Source organism: Perca fluviatilis, chromosome 2 (genome assembly GCF_010015445.1).
Source record: "Perca fluviatilis chromosome 2, GENO_Pfluv_1.0, whole genome shotgun sequence".
NCBI lineage: Eukaryota > Metazoa > Chordata > Actinopteri > Perciformes > Percidae > Perca > Perca fluviatilis.
The window spans coordinates 30,942,177-30,960,512 of record NC_053113.1 but is presented as its reverse complement, the minus strand read 5'-3'; the positions used below and the strand labels follow the sequence as shown (position 1 = coordinate 30,960,512).

General features: G+C 41.7%; 2 protein-coding genes across 3 annotated transcripts; one reads left to right on the top strand and one right to left on the bottom strand.

The window, feature by feature from the left end:
- Positions 1-47: 47 nt before the first annotated feature.
- On the bottom strand, positions 48-1,954 carry zgc:162608 (uncharacterized protein LOC100037332 homolog). Of its 2 annotated transcripts, none has more exons than XM_039818556.1 (4): positions 1,892-1,954; positions 1,700-1,758; positions 1,520-1,613; positions 48-1,372 (listed from the first exon to the last, which is right to left on the bottom strand). In XM_039818556.1, exons 2-4 carry the CDS (start codon positions 1,746-1,748, stop codon positions 517-519), a joined length of 999 nt encoding a protein of 332 aa, XP_039674490.1. In that variant the 5' UTR covers positions 1,749-1,758; positions 1,892-1,954; the 3' UTR covers positions 48-516. The 2 variants fall into 2 exon arrangements, with proteins under 2 accessions (XP_039674490.1, XP_039674498.1); XM_039818564.1 differs by having other exon boundaries at positions 1,886-1,909.
- Positions 1,955-3,984: 2,030 nt separating this feature from the next.
- On the top strand, positions 3,985-18,289 carry LOC120570619. Its single transcript, XM_039819087.1, has 20 exons — positions 3,985-4,346; positions 4,505-4,728; positions 5,427-5,588; positions 6,169-6,348; positions 6,686-6,806; positions 6,900-6,992; positions 7,083-7,305; positions 7,409-7,571; positions 8,927-9,115; positions 9,196-9,370; positions 9,864-10,003; positions 12,765-12,941; positions 13,452-13,567; positions 13,674-13,831; positions 14,355-14,582; positions 15,177-15,515; positions 15,601-15,749; positions 15,832-16,081; positions 17,488-17,658; positions 17,790-18,289. Exons 1-20 carry the CDS (start codon positions 4,223-4,225, stop codon positions 17,954-17,956), a joined length of 3,549 nt encoding a protein of 1,182 aa, XP_039675021.1. The 5' UTR covers positions 3,985-4,222; the 3' UTR covers positions 17,957-18,289.
- The last annotated feature ends 47 nt before the right edge of the window (positions 18,290-18,336 follow it).

Sequence of the window (18,336 nt, the reverse complement as noted above, 5' to 3'; positions counted from 1 at the left end):
GAATAATCAAACCTGAACTATGTGTAAAAAAAGAAACATTAACTATGTAAGGCAGATATTAATTTTAATATTTTATGTTTTTTGATAACACATTCCTACCAGTCAGACAGTCTCACTAGTTTTTGGGTATCATGTACAGAACGTCATTTCTTAAAACAATGATATACATATATACAAAGATATATATTTTGAGCACTGTAATCTGCAGTATACAAGTCAGATCTGTTTTGTACATATTAAAAATAATGTTTGAAATCAGGTTGACGTTGCACTTTGTGATTTACAGTATATTACATAAAGATATACTGACATTTACACACTCATTCACATACAGAATGAAACAAATATATCAATCAAAACCAAACACTCATAAATATTTACAGACTTACTTTGCTGGTACAATGGCAAACAACGAACCACATTTATGGATTAGAATACAAGTCAAATGATACACTTAATAGGACCATAATGGTTAATTCATAGTTTCTTTGTAAAAATGTAAAGTAGTCTCAGTTACTACACTGAGTGCAGAATGTCTTGGATCAGAGCAGAGAGTTTAACTGAGAAGTCCTCCTGCAAATAGCCACCTGGCTGTGTGGACGTGGAGGAGGAAGAAGGAGACAGGCTGGAGGCTCCCTTGACCTCCAGCTCCTCTTCCAGCCCCTGAAACATCCTCTCCATCCGGGCCTGAAACACTTGGCTCTGCAGGGCTGCATTTTGGCAGAACCGCTCCAAACTGGCTGTCACTTCAGCCTTACCAGGCCATGCAGTTTCTAGAAGAGCAGTAAGCTCTGCCTTGAGAGCTCCCACTCTGTTCTGTGCCTCCACTCTCATAGAACTCACTTCCTGTCCCAACCTGGAGCTAATTTCCTGCCAGTGCTCTGACTTGGCTGCCTCTTGCTCCCTAGCATTGATCGCTTTCAGATGTTCGATCACCCCTACGGATTTAGTATGAAATTCGCTGATGAGGTTAGCCACCTCGGAGCTGCTGTGCTCCAGGGTTTGGCTCATCCAGTGGAAGGCTTCCTGATACAGAGCCGGACTGGCCTCTGCCTGGGCCTCTGCTGTCTCCAGGCCCTGCAGATAGAGGCTCAGCTGGCCACACAGATCTTGGGTGTTGCTGCTGAGAGAGTTCTGGAGCTGCTGGGTGAAGGGAGCCAAGCGCTCCCTCATGCTGGCCAGAGTGGAGCTGAGGTGGGCTGGAGATGGGGACAACCTCTCGCGTAGCTCGGCCAGCTCTTGGCGCAGACGGTTACGCAGACGCTCTGACTCCATGATAAGTTTTCCTTGCATCTCCTCTGCAACAGGGTTTTTGCTGTGGTTATCTGGGTCGTAAAGGCTGCTGCTGTCTATGTGGCTCTTGTAGATCTGACTGAGTGAAGGGAGACAAAAGCACTGATTTAGAAAGTATTTTGAAATGGTTTCTCTTTAAATATTTCACCTTGACTTGAGTGTATGGATGCACATTTATTTCAGGTCTTTAACAGTCTTTAAGTTTAGAGTAGTTTAGTCATCTTACTCCACATCTTTTGTGAGTTCTGTCTTGTCATGAGCCTGGTTGGCAATTGAATCATTCCAGGTGGCCTCCCTGGTGTTACGATGAAGTGGATATGCTACGGACGAAGAAAACATACATGAAAAAAAAGAAATACATTACAAAATAAAGTGTATTAAACAGCATTTTAGGAGCAATGTATACCTGAAGTTGTCAAGAATGACAGGGCGAAGATCACACTGACTAGACACATGCTTATAGTTCTGTGGAGAGACAGATGAAAAAGAAAACGTAAGAATTTCCTGTATCTATAATTCACTTTACATATATTCCCTTCTTGGTGTAAGACAGAAGACAAGAAGAAGATCAATAAGTGAAGAAGTGGCTTGCCTTTACCTGAGGATCAGGGGTCTGCATAGTGACTTCTCCTCTCATCTGACTTATAAAGGTCCTTGTTATCAGTGCGGCAGCCCAAATTCTGCCTGTGTCAACAGTCAACACGTGGAGGGTCACACTGATGACGGGACACAAACACACACACACACACACACACACACACACACACACACACACACACACACACACACACACACACACACACACACACACACACACACACACACACACACACACACAATCACAAACAGGGTGGGGCCATGTCAATAGTGTCCTTCATTAAAACAGCATTCTTGCAGAATTGATTTATGGAAATTGTCATGTCAATAAGGACACATATTTAAGATAGTGTGTCAAAGGGAGAATGTATTTTGATAAGAAGCATGACAGAATAACAATAAAAATAATGCAATAAGATAACAATACTGTCATAATAATGCTCCTACAGTAATGTAAAGAAATTATTGAAAATAAGGTAGAGTTAATACGTTTATGAGAGCGACTAAAAAAAGGTTCAACCAGTTCAAGTTTGTGTGTACACAGCCAGATAACAAATGTGGCTGGAGTTCTGGCTTTCGACATCAAAGACCTACTTTGCCAGGAATCAGAATTGTATGAATATTTACAATAGGGTCACTTGTTTGACCCAAAGTGGCTGTTGTGGCTTTTTAAGCATTATGCAAGATTTGAAGTTTAGTGTGTTTTAAACTGTGTAAGAATTCATCCCATGCTTGACAATACACTAAACGGTTTACAAATCAATGTTTGTGTCGCTAGATAGGACAGAGTGGCTAAACAAGAAATTCACAAGCAAACAAGTCAATTTACAAGTCAAATTTAAGTGCATTAATGAGTCTTCATGCTTATTTACAGTGCACAGTATGACATTTCTGCATTTGTCTGCATGGTTAATGCATACAAAATGCATTGAATGGCTCCACGTTTTAAATGATTTCCTGTCTATGATCTTATTTAAGTATTTGTGAATGCGATGTTGAGGGTGTTTGCACCAGTGTCATGGATATGTGGGTGAAAGTTGATACTGTTCAGTTAGGTAACTTAAGAGACGTCATTGGAAGATCATAGTCCATGGCTACCGTGATGCAATATGTGAGTTATACCAATTAACCAAAGTCCAACATTTATTTTAATACAATAACAGAGTGAGTAAGACTTTGGTTGCTGCACATAAAAAGAGCACTGTAGACTGATTTCTGCAGATGTACAGTTGATTGTTGAACAGTTAGCAACACTAACATACTGTATGTGCCCACAGAAGGCCTTGTTACACACATGCGCAAATGCACATGCAAACATAAGCAAGAATTTATAGTTGATGTTTTGAAATGGCATTACAGGCTATTATAATAAGCTAGGGCTGCGTCTCCTGTTTGATTTGAATATGGAGCAAAGGGTAACAATCTTATCTTGGTTATTATACACAGGTGTGCAGAGATTGCCATCAGAGGAACACAGTCAGGTCAAAGGTTTCACGAATAAAAAGAATAACTTAAAATATGTACTTTTTTAGCAAATAAAGTTATATGTTTGTAGCAGATGCAGGTCACTTACATTAACAACTGCATGAAGCATTTTTTTGCGCTATAATGCATTTACACACATCAGCTGACAGATAAAATAGACACGTATTGCTATAAGTGACCCGCCACTTGTCATACTCTTATCAAAAAGTAAACACAAATTAACAACAGTAATAGTATTCAATATGTGAAGTAAAGTTTAAAATAGCAGCTGGCTTGCATAAGTTCAGGTACTTTATCTGAGCAGATATCTGAGCTTACAGTAATATGTGAATTTAGCAGCTGCAGTAGAATCCTCTAAAGCAAAGCTGCGTTGATGTACATTGGAAGCCAAATCTTTAATCAGTTTCATGGTAGGCTTGAGAAGAACAAATGCAGTAATGTGACCCGGCAGCACCAGGCACCAGTACTCTCTGTTTTCCCTGCTATACTTTCCACCAGCAGCAACCAGCCCCTCCACTGTCACTGTCACCTTACCTCCCAGGCCTCATAAATCATTCAGCTGGCCATTGAAAGTTATGCAGTCTAACTAGCCCACTACTTACCTTGCAGCTCTGTCTGCCAACAGACCAGGCCATGTGTACAAGACTACAGCAGACAGGCGATCAAGGGAGTGAGGTTGCTGCTGCATCTTCATAACTACTTTCTTGGCTATGATCAAAACAAGGCAGGCAACCAAGAGGCTATTTACAGATCCTGGATGAAGAATTAAAAATGTCTCCCTGAGTCTGGAAAAGAGCTGGGTTACTTGTGCACCAGTTCTTTATTTCAGCAGGTGCACATAATAACCATGCTAAGGACATGCAGACACAAGAGTTTCAGGTGTGTGTGGTGGTTGAGTGCTATGCTCCTTACTCTGGTTCATGGAAGCAACTTGAGTCAACAGTTCCAGGAGAGGCTACCCTGCCGGCCAGGTAGGCTGTCCTGACTGACATAACGATCTTTTGTTCTTTTTTTTTTAGTCTAACAAATAGTTTCACAAACTTTCTTCTGATACTTTCTCTTGACAGTGACAACACTGACTTTGCTGTTAACCTGTGTACTTCTTTGTATATTTATTTATCTATAATAGGTTTTTATTGCCCTCTGGGGAACTTCACTCCATTCCCCTGTCCCAAGGGAACCTATGGGCCAACTGCTGGTGCTATGTCCATAGACAGCTGTCTGAAGTGTCCTCCTCACCACTACTGTCCCAGACCAGGTCTTTCTGCGTCTCTGTCCTGTGGCCCTGTGGCTCAGCAGCCTCTGTCTGGTCAGGACACCTGCATCTGCCTGGGAGAGGGACAGACTTTCCAGGTGACAAAGTTTTTTTCACACCATTGTAGGATCAAGCCAGTCATTACTGCTGCATGTGTGTTCTCTTTGGTGTGTTTATGTGATGGTTTTCATCATCAACACCACCACCTCCTACTGTACCAGTCAGCCACTTGCGTCTTTGTCCTGTGAGCTTCTTCTTTATTCTATAAAAAACTGAAGAAGAACTCTAATTTCTCAAGCCTATGCTTTTCTTTGTGTCACTCTTGAATCCTGCGATACATTGTGCACACTAATGTGAGAGTAGTTTCCTCACTGAGAAAGAACTCAGAAACTTTAGACTGAACAATCTCTTCAAGCTGAAAGAGCTCTAGATCCTGTTCCCTCGCAGTAGGGTCTTGTTACCTAGTGTGTTGCAGCTTGCACAGGTGCTAAGCCCTCCGCTCATAATAAGGAGAATGAGATTTTTTTTCTCTATCTGATGCATGGGTGTTAGTGAGAACTAATGTTGAATGAATAAATAAATTAATGAATATGGAAGGAAGGAAAAAAATGAAGGATGAAATCCATGAAGGAAGGAATCAATGAAGGAAGGAATCAATGAATGAAGAAATCAATGAAGAAGGAATCAATGAAGGAAAGAAGGAAGACAGTCAGGCAGACAGATAGATATGTATGAATGAATGAATGACCAGATCAACATAGGTGACAATGTTTGAAACCTGCTGCCTTTTCTGCAGACCAGTGATGGGCTGTGCCTCTGCACCATCGGCTACCAACCTACCATCAACATAGATGCGTGTGTTCACAAACTGTACGCTGTTTGCAGAGACGGAAAAACACGTACACAGTATGGAGACTGTCTGGACAGATATCAGTGGTCACTTCACTGCAGGCAGCAGGTTAGACCTTATGCAATCATATCACACACAGATGCACACATTAAAGTAGAGCAAAGGTAATTGGCATGTCTTTCACAAAATGACACAGGAAAACTCATCCTGAAGATCTGTTTAAATGATGCTTGAGGATTCTGATAGACTGTAGACTGTAATCTGTTTACAGAACACACTGACAAAATACACTATACAATCACAGACAATGCCAATGAGTACAACCTAGATGTCTTTGCCCTTTCCTCCTGAACCTGACCATAGTTTATCTAGTAGAGTCTTGTATTCGTTCCACTTAATAATTAACCATAGTCTGCTTCCTGTGTCTGTCGGTTAGCAAGGTCGTCACTGTTCTCCCCATACAGTGTTTATTTTTGTCACTGCCCTCCATAGCAGTCTTTGGTACAGATGACCTTACACCTAGTTACACACTCAAACCAAACATATGTTGTGAACGCTGCCACCTTTTGATAAACACTTAAACGCTGCTCCAAGCAACAACAAAAAAAGAAATAATATTTGATTTGTTTGAAAAAGGAGTTGACAAATGAAGCCTAATCCTAGCATTGCATTGGTTACTATCCTGCAGGTGTGTCAATCTGCAGAGGATTTCCGGGGTTACGATGGAGAGTTGGGTCTGTGTGTTTGCAGAGAGCCTCCTGGAAGAGCTGCGTGTGGAGGCCTTTGCAGGAAAAGGCCAGCTGCTGAGCTGAAGCTCCACTGCTTGTCCAATAGAGAAATGGAGCTGGTGTGGCGCGATGGCAATCAAGTATGCAAAGGCAGCTGCAGAATTACATAAACACAAACAGCCACATAGTCATGCACTAAAAACAAAACACAGAAAGAAAGTATGCTTTCTAGTATGCCGGGTCAATAAAATTAAAACCATCTGTATCCAAGAAGTTTTCTTCCTACTCGTGATTGTGTAGCATATACAGTATTTTCAAGCATAAGGAATAGTTTGAGTTACACTAAATTTCCAGACAATGCCTATAAAACCTTTACACAATACCTTCTTTATCACACCAGCAGTGAAATCGTAGGACAAGTGTCTCTTGTGCTGTAGTGACCTATTATTGGCAAACGCTGTTATTGCGTGTATGCAGGCAATGGGCATCTCAGGCAGCATGCTGGAGACGGTTTTTAAACAGTTGGACTCCCGGGGGACTCCTCTGTGCAGCAGCCATATCGACCCCTCACATGCTGTTTACATTGTTCAGACAACAGGTAGAGACACACAAAGTGACTTTCTGTCTGGCTCTCCATCTTTCTCTCTCTTGATTTGTCTCCCACATCATTCTCTCCCTTGTCTGATTGCAGAGGCAGGCTTCCTCGGCCTCCTCAGTGGCCTCCCAAAGGAACTTCAGCAACTGTTTCCTGTCACCACACAGCAGGACATTCAGAGCTTAGCTGGTTTGTTACAACAAAACAATATCGTTTGATCATTAACACAAATAGTAATGAATGATTCATGATCATGTTCCGGTTCTGTCGTTCTTTTAGAAAGAGATTCTGAGGTTCTGTGGGAGGTCACTGAAGTTGAAAACAGCAGTCGTGGAGGAAGAGAAATTAATTTCAGCAGCAGGAAGGGAAACAGACAGAGTGATGTGAAGGACGAAGTGAGAGAAACAATTGTAAATGGAATTCTGAATCCCACAGCGTGTCTCCATTTGGGCGATGTTATACTGTTCACTGTTGACACACGTCACTATCCTCAGTATGATCTGTAAGTCAGATGGTCAGCATACAAGTTTTTTTATGTCAACCTTTACTGCTATGAATCTGTGTTTTGACTTAGTTTATCTTAATCCTTACTTCATGTCTTTCAGTGACAACTTGTACAACACAAATAGTGATTTCGACTGGGGTGCATTCAGACTGCTAAAAGAAGAGATGACTCTGTCTTGGACTCCTCCCATCTTCTTTGCAGTGGTCTTTAGCCAGCCTGGAGTATATGTTTTTAGACTGAGCAGCCATCAGCACAAACAACTGGTGACTAAATTTAAAATATTTCAATCAGGAGAGACTTCGTTGCAGATATGCAAACATTTATTTGTAAGATACAAGATCAAAGTAAGAAAATACATACATTTTGGAGACTAGACTCCATCGTAGAAGGGTTAATATATACATTATTGAGGTTTAGAGAAAACCAAACATATCCCCCAATGGAGTCTAGACACTGGTGGTGGCGACTAAAAACCCGTAGACCAGATGAAAACCAAAAGAGAGCCGTCAGCCGGGAGAAGACCGAGAGCACCTTGGTTGAAGAAGCCTGGAGGCAGAAGGGGAGGAGGCGGGTCGCACTCTTGTCTGAAAAGACAACTGACAGAAGCAGGAGAGAGAACAGATTTAAAACATGGTAGTCAGGCTGTGATTGGCTTGAACAAACGTGCCTGATTCTGATTGGTTTACACAAACGTAACACCCACCCACCAGCTGATCAGTTTAGAGAAGAGAATTAATGTAATTGAAGTCTCCCTGACAGAATTTACGCTGAGCTACATAAGCGTAAAACATAGCCTGTGAAATCTTCATTATGAACAAATATGTAGTTTTTAACATTTCAATATTCCTTAGCAAAATGCATTGTATATTCCTAACTGCTCCTCTGACTGCTTGCTTTGCTGATGCAAAACAACATAAGAACTTTTTTTCCATGAGAATTTGAGGTAAAAGTGCAAGTGTAAGTGCAAGTGTAACAGGTCACCACTTTACCCATGATGTACAAGGGCGTCCGCATGCATTTGCTGGTAGAAAACTTGATACAAATAGAAAAGGGACCTGCAAATCAAAATATTACTCTTCAGCACCACTAGTGGTTAAACATTTCACAGGGCTTGTTTAAAGCTATAGTGCGTAGTTTCTGTCTCCCCCATGAGGAATTCTAAGTAATTACAACAACACTGTTGTTGCATCCGCATGATGCAAGCCTTCTGTGACCGCGCAACCACCACATCAATCCCTCCTCCACACAGTTGCTAGTAGCCAAGGAAGACACGGAGGATTAAAAAAAAACATGATGCACTCTTCAGAAGAGGTAATTATCTTCACTCAAGATTCTGCGTGGAAAGTTGCCGGACTACACCGTTTTCTAAACATCATTGGCAACGGCTTTAATAAAAAAAAAACTTACTAAGCTTTAAGTTTGAACACCTTGGTCTATTGTTCGTCCTTAGATTTACATAAACAAGCGTCTGACACTTGCTTAAGTCCACCCAGCAATAGAAATATACATATTGAAAACATAAGCTGACAAATTCCTTGATTTAGGTCTAAGCAAAGCCAATTCTTTACATGAATGAGAATTTACTGTGACTCTGTGCTCTCTAACTCTTCTTACTCAGTATGTGCGGGTGATGCCTGCAGGCGGCCAGTGTTATGAGCCCGGCCCCTTCTTCCCCACCATCCCTCGTCATGTGACCAGGGTGGGAATCAGTAGGAGACGCAACCTGTTACTGAGGCCAGATTGGCTGGTGACAGGAGGACTGCTATTTGGAGCTGTGGTCATCCTCTGTTTATGTGTTACACTGCTGGTTAGTGTACCTACACAAAACTCACTATTACATGTTCAAAGTATCACTTATTCACATTCATCCATCTATCCCATATTTAGATCCTTTTCCGTGAATATGGATGGCCTGAGAAGGAGCCAATCAAAGCGTGGTATCGGTTGTTGCAGTTGGCCTACCACATGGATGACTACTCATCAAAAGGTTCAAGGGTGATCTCACTTAAGAAGATACACCGAAACCAACAAGCTAGAATGACACAAGACTCCACTGAGCCAGGTACAATATTGTAGCTGTTACAACACACACACACACACACACACACACACACACACACACACACACACACACACACACACACACACACACACACACACACACACACACACACACACACACACACACACACACACACACACACACACACACACACACACACACACACACACACACACACACGTCATTTGCTGTTATTTAGGGGGAGAGAAACAAGTGGAAGCTGTTTGCTTGTACTGTAAAGAGTAAAATGATTCATTACAGTTAGCTTCTGATGTGCATACATAAAGTAAAGTGTGCACTAAAAATGAACATTAGAGTGGATGTACCAAAACATGCAGATAGATGGGCGATGCATTTCAAGCTCATTGCTCTTCCTCAGGCAGCAAAATATGCTCGCTCTTAAAAGTTCTCTTTGAGAGATGTGTTCTTTATATTCTGCTGATCTCTCTCTCTCTCTCTGTCCCTCTTTGTGTGTTCACTCTCTTGACAACAGCCTGTGCAGACACCTTAGATGACTTCTGGGATTATGAGCACCAAGTGGATCTGGAGGCTTTCAGCAGCAACACCTTCTACGGCCTCCTTCTCAAACAGAGTCTGTCTGTCACCACACGGCTGGGGCAGCTTACCACTGAGGCCAGTAGCTCTTAGTTTAAATGTTAAAACATACAGTATGTGAAAGGATTGACATTTACTTCCTCTTTTCCATCACACATACTCTGATGCATGTCATTCTTTTATCTGAGCTTTCTTCCCTTTCCTTGGACACCAGTAAGTATTCTCCTTTGGACTGTTTCACATAGAAAATGATGCATTACAGTAATATCCTATAGTACACATCCCAACATTGTGTTATAAATAGTCTTTGAATAGTTAATGCAGTAGGATGCAACGATTTATATTAAAAAAAACTTTTGTTAACACTGTCCCAATGGTAGGAAAACATCCTACACACATCACTGAAATTCAGAATCCTGATTAACAGATTTTCTGTTCTTAAATACTGTAAGATAATTGATAATATAAGATGTGTCAAAGATTTTTCCCTTTTAAAAAGGTATAGTTTGACATTTTTGGCACCGCTCTCATGTCATGATGCTAAATATATAAGCTACCACCAGCAGCTGTTTACCTTAGCTTAGCATAAAAACTCAAAACAGTACTTGGTAACAAATATTTAAGTGTAAAAACGACTTGTGGTTTAAAGAGGGTTTAAGTACCGGATTGAAGGTCTGGCAAAGTGAGACTAGTGCCGGACTGATGCTTGGCTGAGTGCAGTAGCCTTCTTACACAAGTAGTGTTCTTTAGAGGTGATGGTATCAACTAGTACCTGTGAGAAGTTTCTCTTTTATTTTATTGACAAAGTAGGATCTGTCAGGCAATATGCACAGTATATGCACACAACCGTATGTGTTCATTTTAATGTGTTTATACCTGCTGCTCCTATGCATTCTGCTGTGTTTGAGGAATTTCAGACAGTTTCTCTGACATTGCTTTCTGAGATAGTGCAACACATGAAACCTACCCACTGTCCATTAGACATTGTCCCCGCCAGGATAGTGAAGGAGGTTTTTAATGACACCATTGGGCCGAGTATACTCACTTTTTTAAATTCTTGTCTTAGTTTAGGTTCTGTCCCAGCTGCCTTTAAACATGCTGTGGTCAGGCCCCTACTTAAGAAGCCTAATCTTGACCCTACAGTGTTGTCCAATTTTAGACCAGTTTCTCATCTGCCTTTTTTGTCAAAGGTTTTGGAAAAAGTTGTTTTTATACGGTTACAAGCCTTTTTGCAAATGAACTCTGTGCTTGAAAAATTTCAGTCTGGTTTCAGATCACGTCATAGCACTGAGTCTGCACTGCTTAGAGTGCACAACGATATTGCCCTGTCTGTAGATGCCGGGAATCCTACTGTTTTAGTGCTATTGGACCTCACAGCGGCGTTTGATACGGTAGACCATGCAGTCCTCCTCTCTTGCCTTGATCAGTGCGTAGGCATCCGAGGCTCGGCACTTCGATGGTTTAGCTCCTATTTGGTGAATAGGAGCTTCTCCGTCATGATTGGTGACTGCTCCTCGTCAACTGCTCTTCTCTCTTGTGGGGTACCCCAGGGTTCAATTCTTGGCCCAATCCTGTTTTCTTTATATATGTTGCCGTTAGGGGCTATTATAGGAATCTGTTATGCAGATGATTTTCAAATTTATTTGCCTATGAAACTGAATGACAGTGTCGCACTACACTCCCTGCTTAATTGTATTAATGATATTAAGTTGTGTCTGTCACAAAACTTTTTTTTAAGATCTTGTTTGTTTTTAAGGCCCTTAATGGTCTGGCCCCAGAGTACTTATCCTAGATTTTAACCCTGCGTGAGCACAGCCTGTCTTTGCGGTCTTCTAACCAACTGGTTTTAGAAGTCCCAAGGTCAAGGTACAAACGATGGGGTGATCAGGCTTTTGCGGTTGCTGCCCCGAGACTCTGGAATAAGTTACCCCCTGATATTCGCACAACTACAGATGTTGCTCTTTTCAGGTCTAAACTCAAAACCTAACTGTTTAGAATGGCTTATAATACTCAGTAGTGGTGTGACAATTTCCTCTTCCTGTTTCTATGTAACCTTGTATGACTTTCCTGTTTTCTACGTTTCATTCTTCTTATTGCAAGATATGTTGTTCTATTCTTAGTTCCTGATGTGAAGCACTTTGGATACCTGCTGGTTGTTGTAAAGCGCTATACAAATACATTTTGATTGATTGATTGATTGATTGATTGATGGTAGGCCGATTTTGTTACCTTTGGATGGTTTCAGGCTAGCAGTTTCCCCCTGTTTTGAGTCTTTATGCTAAGCTAAGCTAAGCTAACCAGCTGCTGGCTGTAGCTTCATATTTGCAATACAGATGGTATTGATCTTCTCATCTAAATCTAATATTGTAGCCTCACAGTTAGTCTACTTCACATACCCTAATTTCGCACAAGCATTGGTTCAATCCAATCACTCACTTCTTATCTTTACCTCCTTTTCTTTTTAACCTGCTACTGTCCCTTCTTCACTCATAAAGTTAAGCTGTATTTAAACAGATTGGGTGTTGCATTGGGATGTCTGTTTTTTGTCGCACCCGTCTCTCTCCTGCGCCCTTCCTGTTTGTACCACCCAATTTCTGGCAGCAGTGTAGGAGATAGGGGTTGTTGTTACAGCCCTCAGGACACTTGAGGTGATAAAGATGTAAGGGGAGATGGCACAACTCGCACCCCTGTGTCATCCCACAATGCATGTCTCACCAGTGTTAGTTGCAAGCTAGTTGCATCAGGGTGGGGTCAGATGTGGCATCTGATTATTATCTTATGAAGATACTGTTTGTTTGGCAGTCATTTGTTTTTCATATTTGTGGCTGTGTGTATCCAGGTAAAGGAGCTATATCAGGGAGTGCTTGGGAAACTGCAGCTACTCCACCCACGCTTGATCACTGAGGAGAGGATGGGGGAAGGTTATGAGAGGATGAAGAGGGAGGTGGAGAGGGAGGCGGTGCGACGAAAGACTCTGGCCTCACAGCTGAGGACTCTGCTTGACAGTCAGCTGCAGGTTTACATTACATTCCCATCTTCCATTATCCCATTATAAAAATGAGGAAATGCTATATAAATCTATTCTAATTACAAGGACAGTGAAAGTGAAAGAGAAGGTGTTCTAGACAGATTTCAAAGTGACAACAATCTTTCTTGGGCTGCAAATAACTGTTATTGCCATTCTTTGTAAATTAATCTGCAGATTATTTTGGTTATTAAATGATTAATCGGTCTGCAGAATGTCTGAAATGGTGAAAATGCCCAGTTTTGTTCAAGCAACAGACAAAAACCCAAATATATTTAGTTTATTTTCTCATAAGATGAAGAAAAGCAACAAAACCTCATCATTTAGAAGCTGGAATTAGAAAATGTTTAGCATTTTTGCTTGAAAAGTAACAAAAATGATTGTTGTATTATCAAAATAGTTGCTAATAAATTGATTAATTGACTAGTTTTTTGAGCTCTAGATCTTTCGATTAACTGTGTTAGGTGCCATCAGGTGTGACTGTTTTGCTGGTTTTTCCAGGTTCTGAGGCGAGAGCAGCAGGCCCAGCAGAGGGTCCACCTTGTGCTCACAGCTCAGCTCAGAGAGTGCACCAGAATACTGTCCAAGGTTTATAACAGCAACAACCAGCAGCAAAAGTAAAGCTTCCATTTATCCTTTGCAAAGTCTCACAAACAAAATGCAGAACAGAGTGCATACCCTTACATCCCCTTAAATCTTCAATCAGTTGTTTCCTATCTTCAGTTTGATCCTGAGGCTGACATCCCTGGTGGACGAGATGGGAGAGCTGGTGTCAGCTGAGTGCCAGCGTCAGGGGGCCTGGGGGTTTCTGTGTGAGGGTACAGGGGCCAAGCTGCTCTGCCCTGACACTGGAACTGTGCTGACCAAGGACCACATCTTTGGTGAGTCCAACATCCCTGATTAGATCACTTACAGTAAATATTTCAATTACACTGTTGCTGAATCTTGGATAAACAGCACCATCTGTTGCTAAAAATGTGCACTGCAACAACAAGATGGCCTAAGTAAAAAGAAAAATCCAATGTTTCTATTCTGAAAACATACAGATGCACTTTTCCAGCATAACTTCACACCCATACAGGTCCATACATTAAGTTTTGTATTTTCAAGTTTTCTCTCAGTAAAAACATTTTCACCTGTAACAATTAGCTCATAAAATGGAACATAGGCATTTTTAATAAAGCTATCCCACCAGCGGGAGGTCGGAGGTGTACCTAAATGATCAAGACACGATTATCTATTTGACTCAAGTTTTTTACACTACAGGGATCCATTTAAGAAAAAAATGAAAAGCTGTCCACCCAGCATGTGACTGTACTCTGATTCAAATTAGCTTAAATCATCGTCGTCATTTCTACAGATTGATGATCTATCTCAACCATTTCTCCTTCTGCCTCACTCCAGGTCCTGATGGGTCTCTGCGTGTCTGTCGGGCACTTCATTGTGATTCAGTCACAGGCCTCATAAGGCCAAATGCTCACAGCCATATGCTGCTGAGCAGCGGCCACACCATGGCAGTGCCACCGGATTTCTTCCTCCACCCAGAGACTGGCAGAGTTATGCCCATAGTTGGCAACGTGGGCTATGATCCTGCAAGCTCTACTTTAGTGTTTACAACTGACTCATGTACAGGTAACATGAGGGGTTATTGTGGGGTTTGGGGGGGAGGCTGAAACTAAATCAAGACATTCAATGATGGAAGCAAAATACTGGTGATGCACTTGTATTTTACACTGTGGATAACTGCCCCCATAAAATCATTAGCTTCTTTCTAGACTCATGATTTGGCATAAAGTTCAACACCAATAGCACTTTCTCTTAACTCTGTGGCCTCAGCTGAGGAAGCAGACATTTTTTTACTTTTCTTCCGTTTTTGCACAAGGTATGACTTTTTTTGTTGTTCTTTTTGACATTGCTCACTTGTGCTATGCTCAAAAAATTGGGAAAGAAAAAACATATGTAGATGATGGAACGGCCAGATGTTTAGAGGTTTACGAAGGAAATTGAATACTGCCAGACTACAGTTTAACGAAAAATATTCATATCATCTGTGTTTTAAATATGTCACAACATGAATCCTGATTAGATCTGATAAGATCACCTAAAAAATGAGATGAATATAATACTATCATGTCCATTCTCTGTGGTATCCTCAAAGGTATTAGTATAAGTTGAAGAAATCAATAACTTTTTTAACAGACTAACCTGTGCTATTCTTACTCTCAGGAGACAACAGGAAGTGGGACAGCCCCCTTCTTCCTTTCATTCCTTACCCAACCTCCTGCCACTCAGACCTGCCTCTGCCCAACTCTCGGCTCAGAGGCCTCAGACCGGGACAGAGACTGCAGCTGGGAGTCCCCATGGCAGACCCAGACACGGGTGTCCCAGTGCCCATTCTGGCTGTAACTATCCACCCCCAGACAGGGCTAGTGTACCCACTGGGAGGGGTGCATGTCTGTCCCCTTACCCGCCTGCCTCAGCCCATACAGATTGGCTATCCCATGCTGGACTCCAGGACAGGAAATGTTGTGCTCACTGTGGGGGTCAGTCTAGATCCAGTAACAGGTCAGTGCTGCTGGTAAGTCTTCAGCACAGCCTGGGTCGAGGTTACCATACCTTTATTGAGTTACCTTTGTTCGGTGTGTTGTAGGAGCTGTGCTGCCAGTAGGTGGAGTTCTGCTGTCGGAGTCCATCATCGAACCTCTGAGTGGTCGGATGGTGAGAGTGGGAGGGGCCAGCATACGGGCTGGGCAACTGCTGCCTCACGTAGGAGGATACCAGGCCCTTCTGGACAGCAAGGTGCTTGATTAGATGAGATGCTTTTGACTGCTTTGAGAAAGAAGAAATTGTAGATGTTCAAATTTCCATTTTTCTCGATTAGGTTTTGGCAGTGATGTTTAAAGTATTGGAGCTCCTGAAGCCACTAACTGAGGAATGGGGATCAGACCAAACTTTGCAGCGCCATCAGGGCAGCGAGAGAGGGAGCGGTCGACAAGATCATCTTCTCGCTGCAGCCAAGGAGCTCCAGCAGGCCTGGGGAAAGAGCCTGCACTGCCAGCTGCAGCTGCAGACCAGGTTGGATATCCTGCTGAACTGGGCTGAATGTCTCCAGCAGGATGGGGGGACTTTAGGTGAGGAAATGCCAGTGAGAGGGTGCATGGATTTGAGTAATCTCCTGTTGGCAATACATCAGAAAGTCACTTTTTAAATTTCTCCTCCTTCTGCACTTTGTGCTGATATGGTCCTCTCCCTCACCTCCCTTTGTTGCTGTAAATGAGCTGTGTTTGAGAACATAATATTATAAAAGTAGAAATCTGCTCATTGCTGAGTAGAAAAACCTGCTACTCTGTATTATCTTATCTATTATCCGTTTCTTCTTTACACCTTTTATTGTGATATGTGAATAGAAATTCATGTACTGAAGGCCATTGCTGCTTTTGAAAGGAAGCATTTCATATTTTAGAAATAATTCTTTTAGATATATACAGTTTTGCTCCTTGTCATGATGTTGTCCTTAAGTACCTTCAACTAACGAGAACAAAAAGAGTTGTAGGCATGAAATACCTTATGTATGGTTTAGCTTTGGAAAGGTTTCATGAGCCTAAGGAGGATGACATTTTTCCTTCGTGAAAGACTTTTCACATGACCTTTATTTGTCACAAGCAACCACCCTCCACAAAAATTAAGCATGTGACTTGCTTGTCCAACATTACCCCATTATAATGACACTAAAGTTATATGTAACCCATATCCATGTTCTAGGATACAGTACACACAAAACTATTTTACCATCAGTATTTCCAACATGGATGCTATGAGCTCAAAAAAATAGAAGAGACCTTGAACCTTTAACTTAGACCACAAATTTAGAGTCATCACACTGCCATAGCATTCAGTACAGCACATTACCCACAATGCTGTTTGAGGGATCTGCTTTATCTCATTAAAATATCAAGTTTAATATACTGGAATCAAGTTCTGTAAATGTGAATGTAAATTGCACCGTAGACACTGTGTTTTTATCTTTTTTTGGTTGTTTGAGCTCCTGACAAATCAATAATCAAATGATGCCAGTATAGGCTACTGAAATGTTGTTGCTCTGCTCGAGGCCATTGCCAATCTGCCCTTCGTGACAGTCTTATCGAGTTCTCTGCATAATTTCAGCTGCTGTGGTTATGTGGTGTGCTGTGCCTGATAATCTACTTCTTAGTTTTATTATTAAAATAATTTAGTATAATAACAATATGCTTTGCCACATGTGCCATTCAGCCACAATCCTGTTTCATGTACCTCACTCTGTCTGTATTTATTTTGCATTTACTTTTGTTTAGAGGTTGTTTGATTTAAGCCAAATGATCAGTGTTAGCACTTAAGTGAATTAAATGTAAAAAATGTCTTATCAACCTATTCTGCAGCTATCTAAGTTGCTAGAAGTGTGTTGGCCACAGAAACTTGCAGGAATACTTTGGAAAGAAATATTTAAGCACCATATGACTCCACTCTAACCCTCTGACTTTTCCTGTGCTGTTCAAACCAGGAGAGATGCCTCTCTTAGGTTCAGATATGTGTGTGCCAGCTCTGCTGGGGATGGAGTACCCAGACCCTATGGGATCTGGTCTGAGTGTACCTGTGCTGGGGTGTCAGACTGACTCTGTCTCTGGGATTAGGATTCCGTTGGCAGGGACCATGGAGGACCCTGACGGAAAAGGTACTGTGAAAAACAAACAGTTGCACATGTCAATATTTACCTGACACAGTTTATCTAATCATCTTCTATTACTGTAAAAAATACAGAATGAAATAAGTTGAACCCTTCTCCTATGCTGTTGCACTTCACAGGCCTAGTGGCCATCCGTTATGGATCTCAGACTGTTGACCCAGTGACAGGTGTGTTGGCCCCAGTGGTTGGAGCCAGGCTTGATGTGTCCAGAAAAACCGTTGTACCTGTCACAGCTTCCTACTGGCTAACGGTGGCAGGTCAAACTGATAGTGTGCAGGTTGGGTAATTGAGAAAGAGTAATTGAGAAAGGGTGTTTCCGTACATGATAAAACACAAGAAACCTTTAATTTGACCACAGAATAAAAGTGATGCAACTCTCTACCTGATGTTTATTTTACAGCCTAATAAATTCAGCAGGATATCATTTTGTGAACTTCATAAAAGTGATTCAAGTTTGTATGTGTTTAACCTCCATTTTGCAGCCTTAATGAATCTGATGTACTTAATTTTATTGCTGCTATTGTATGCCAGGTAGAGGCGCTGCAGAGAGAGGTGTGTGTGCGGAACACTTACTGGCAACATCAGAGACCGCGGGAGGAAGATATTCTCTCTGATCTGGACTCAGCTCTATTCCAGTGTCTCTTTAGAGTTACAGAAGCAAACTCT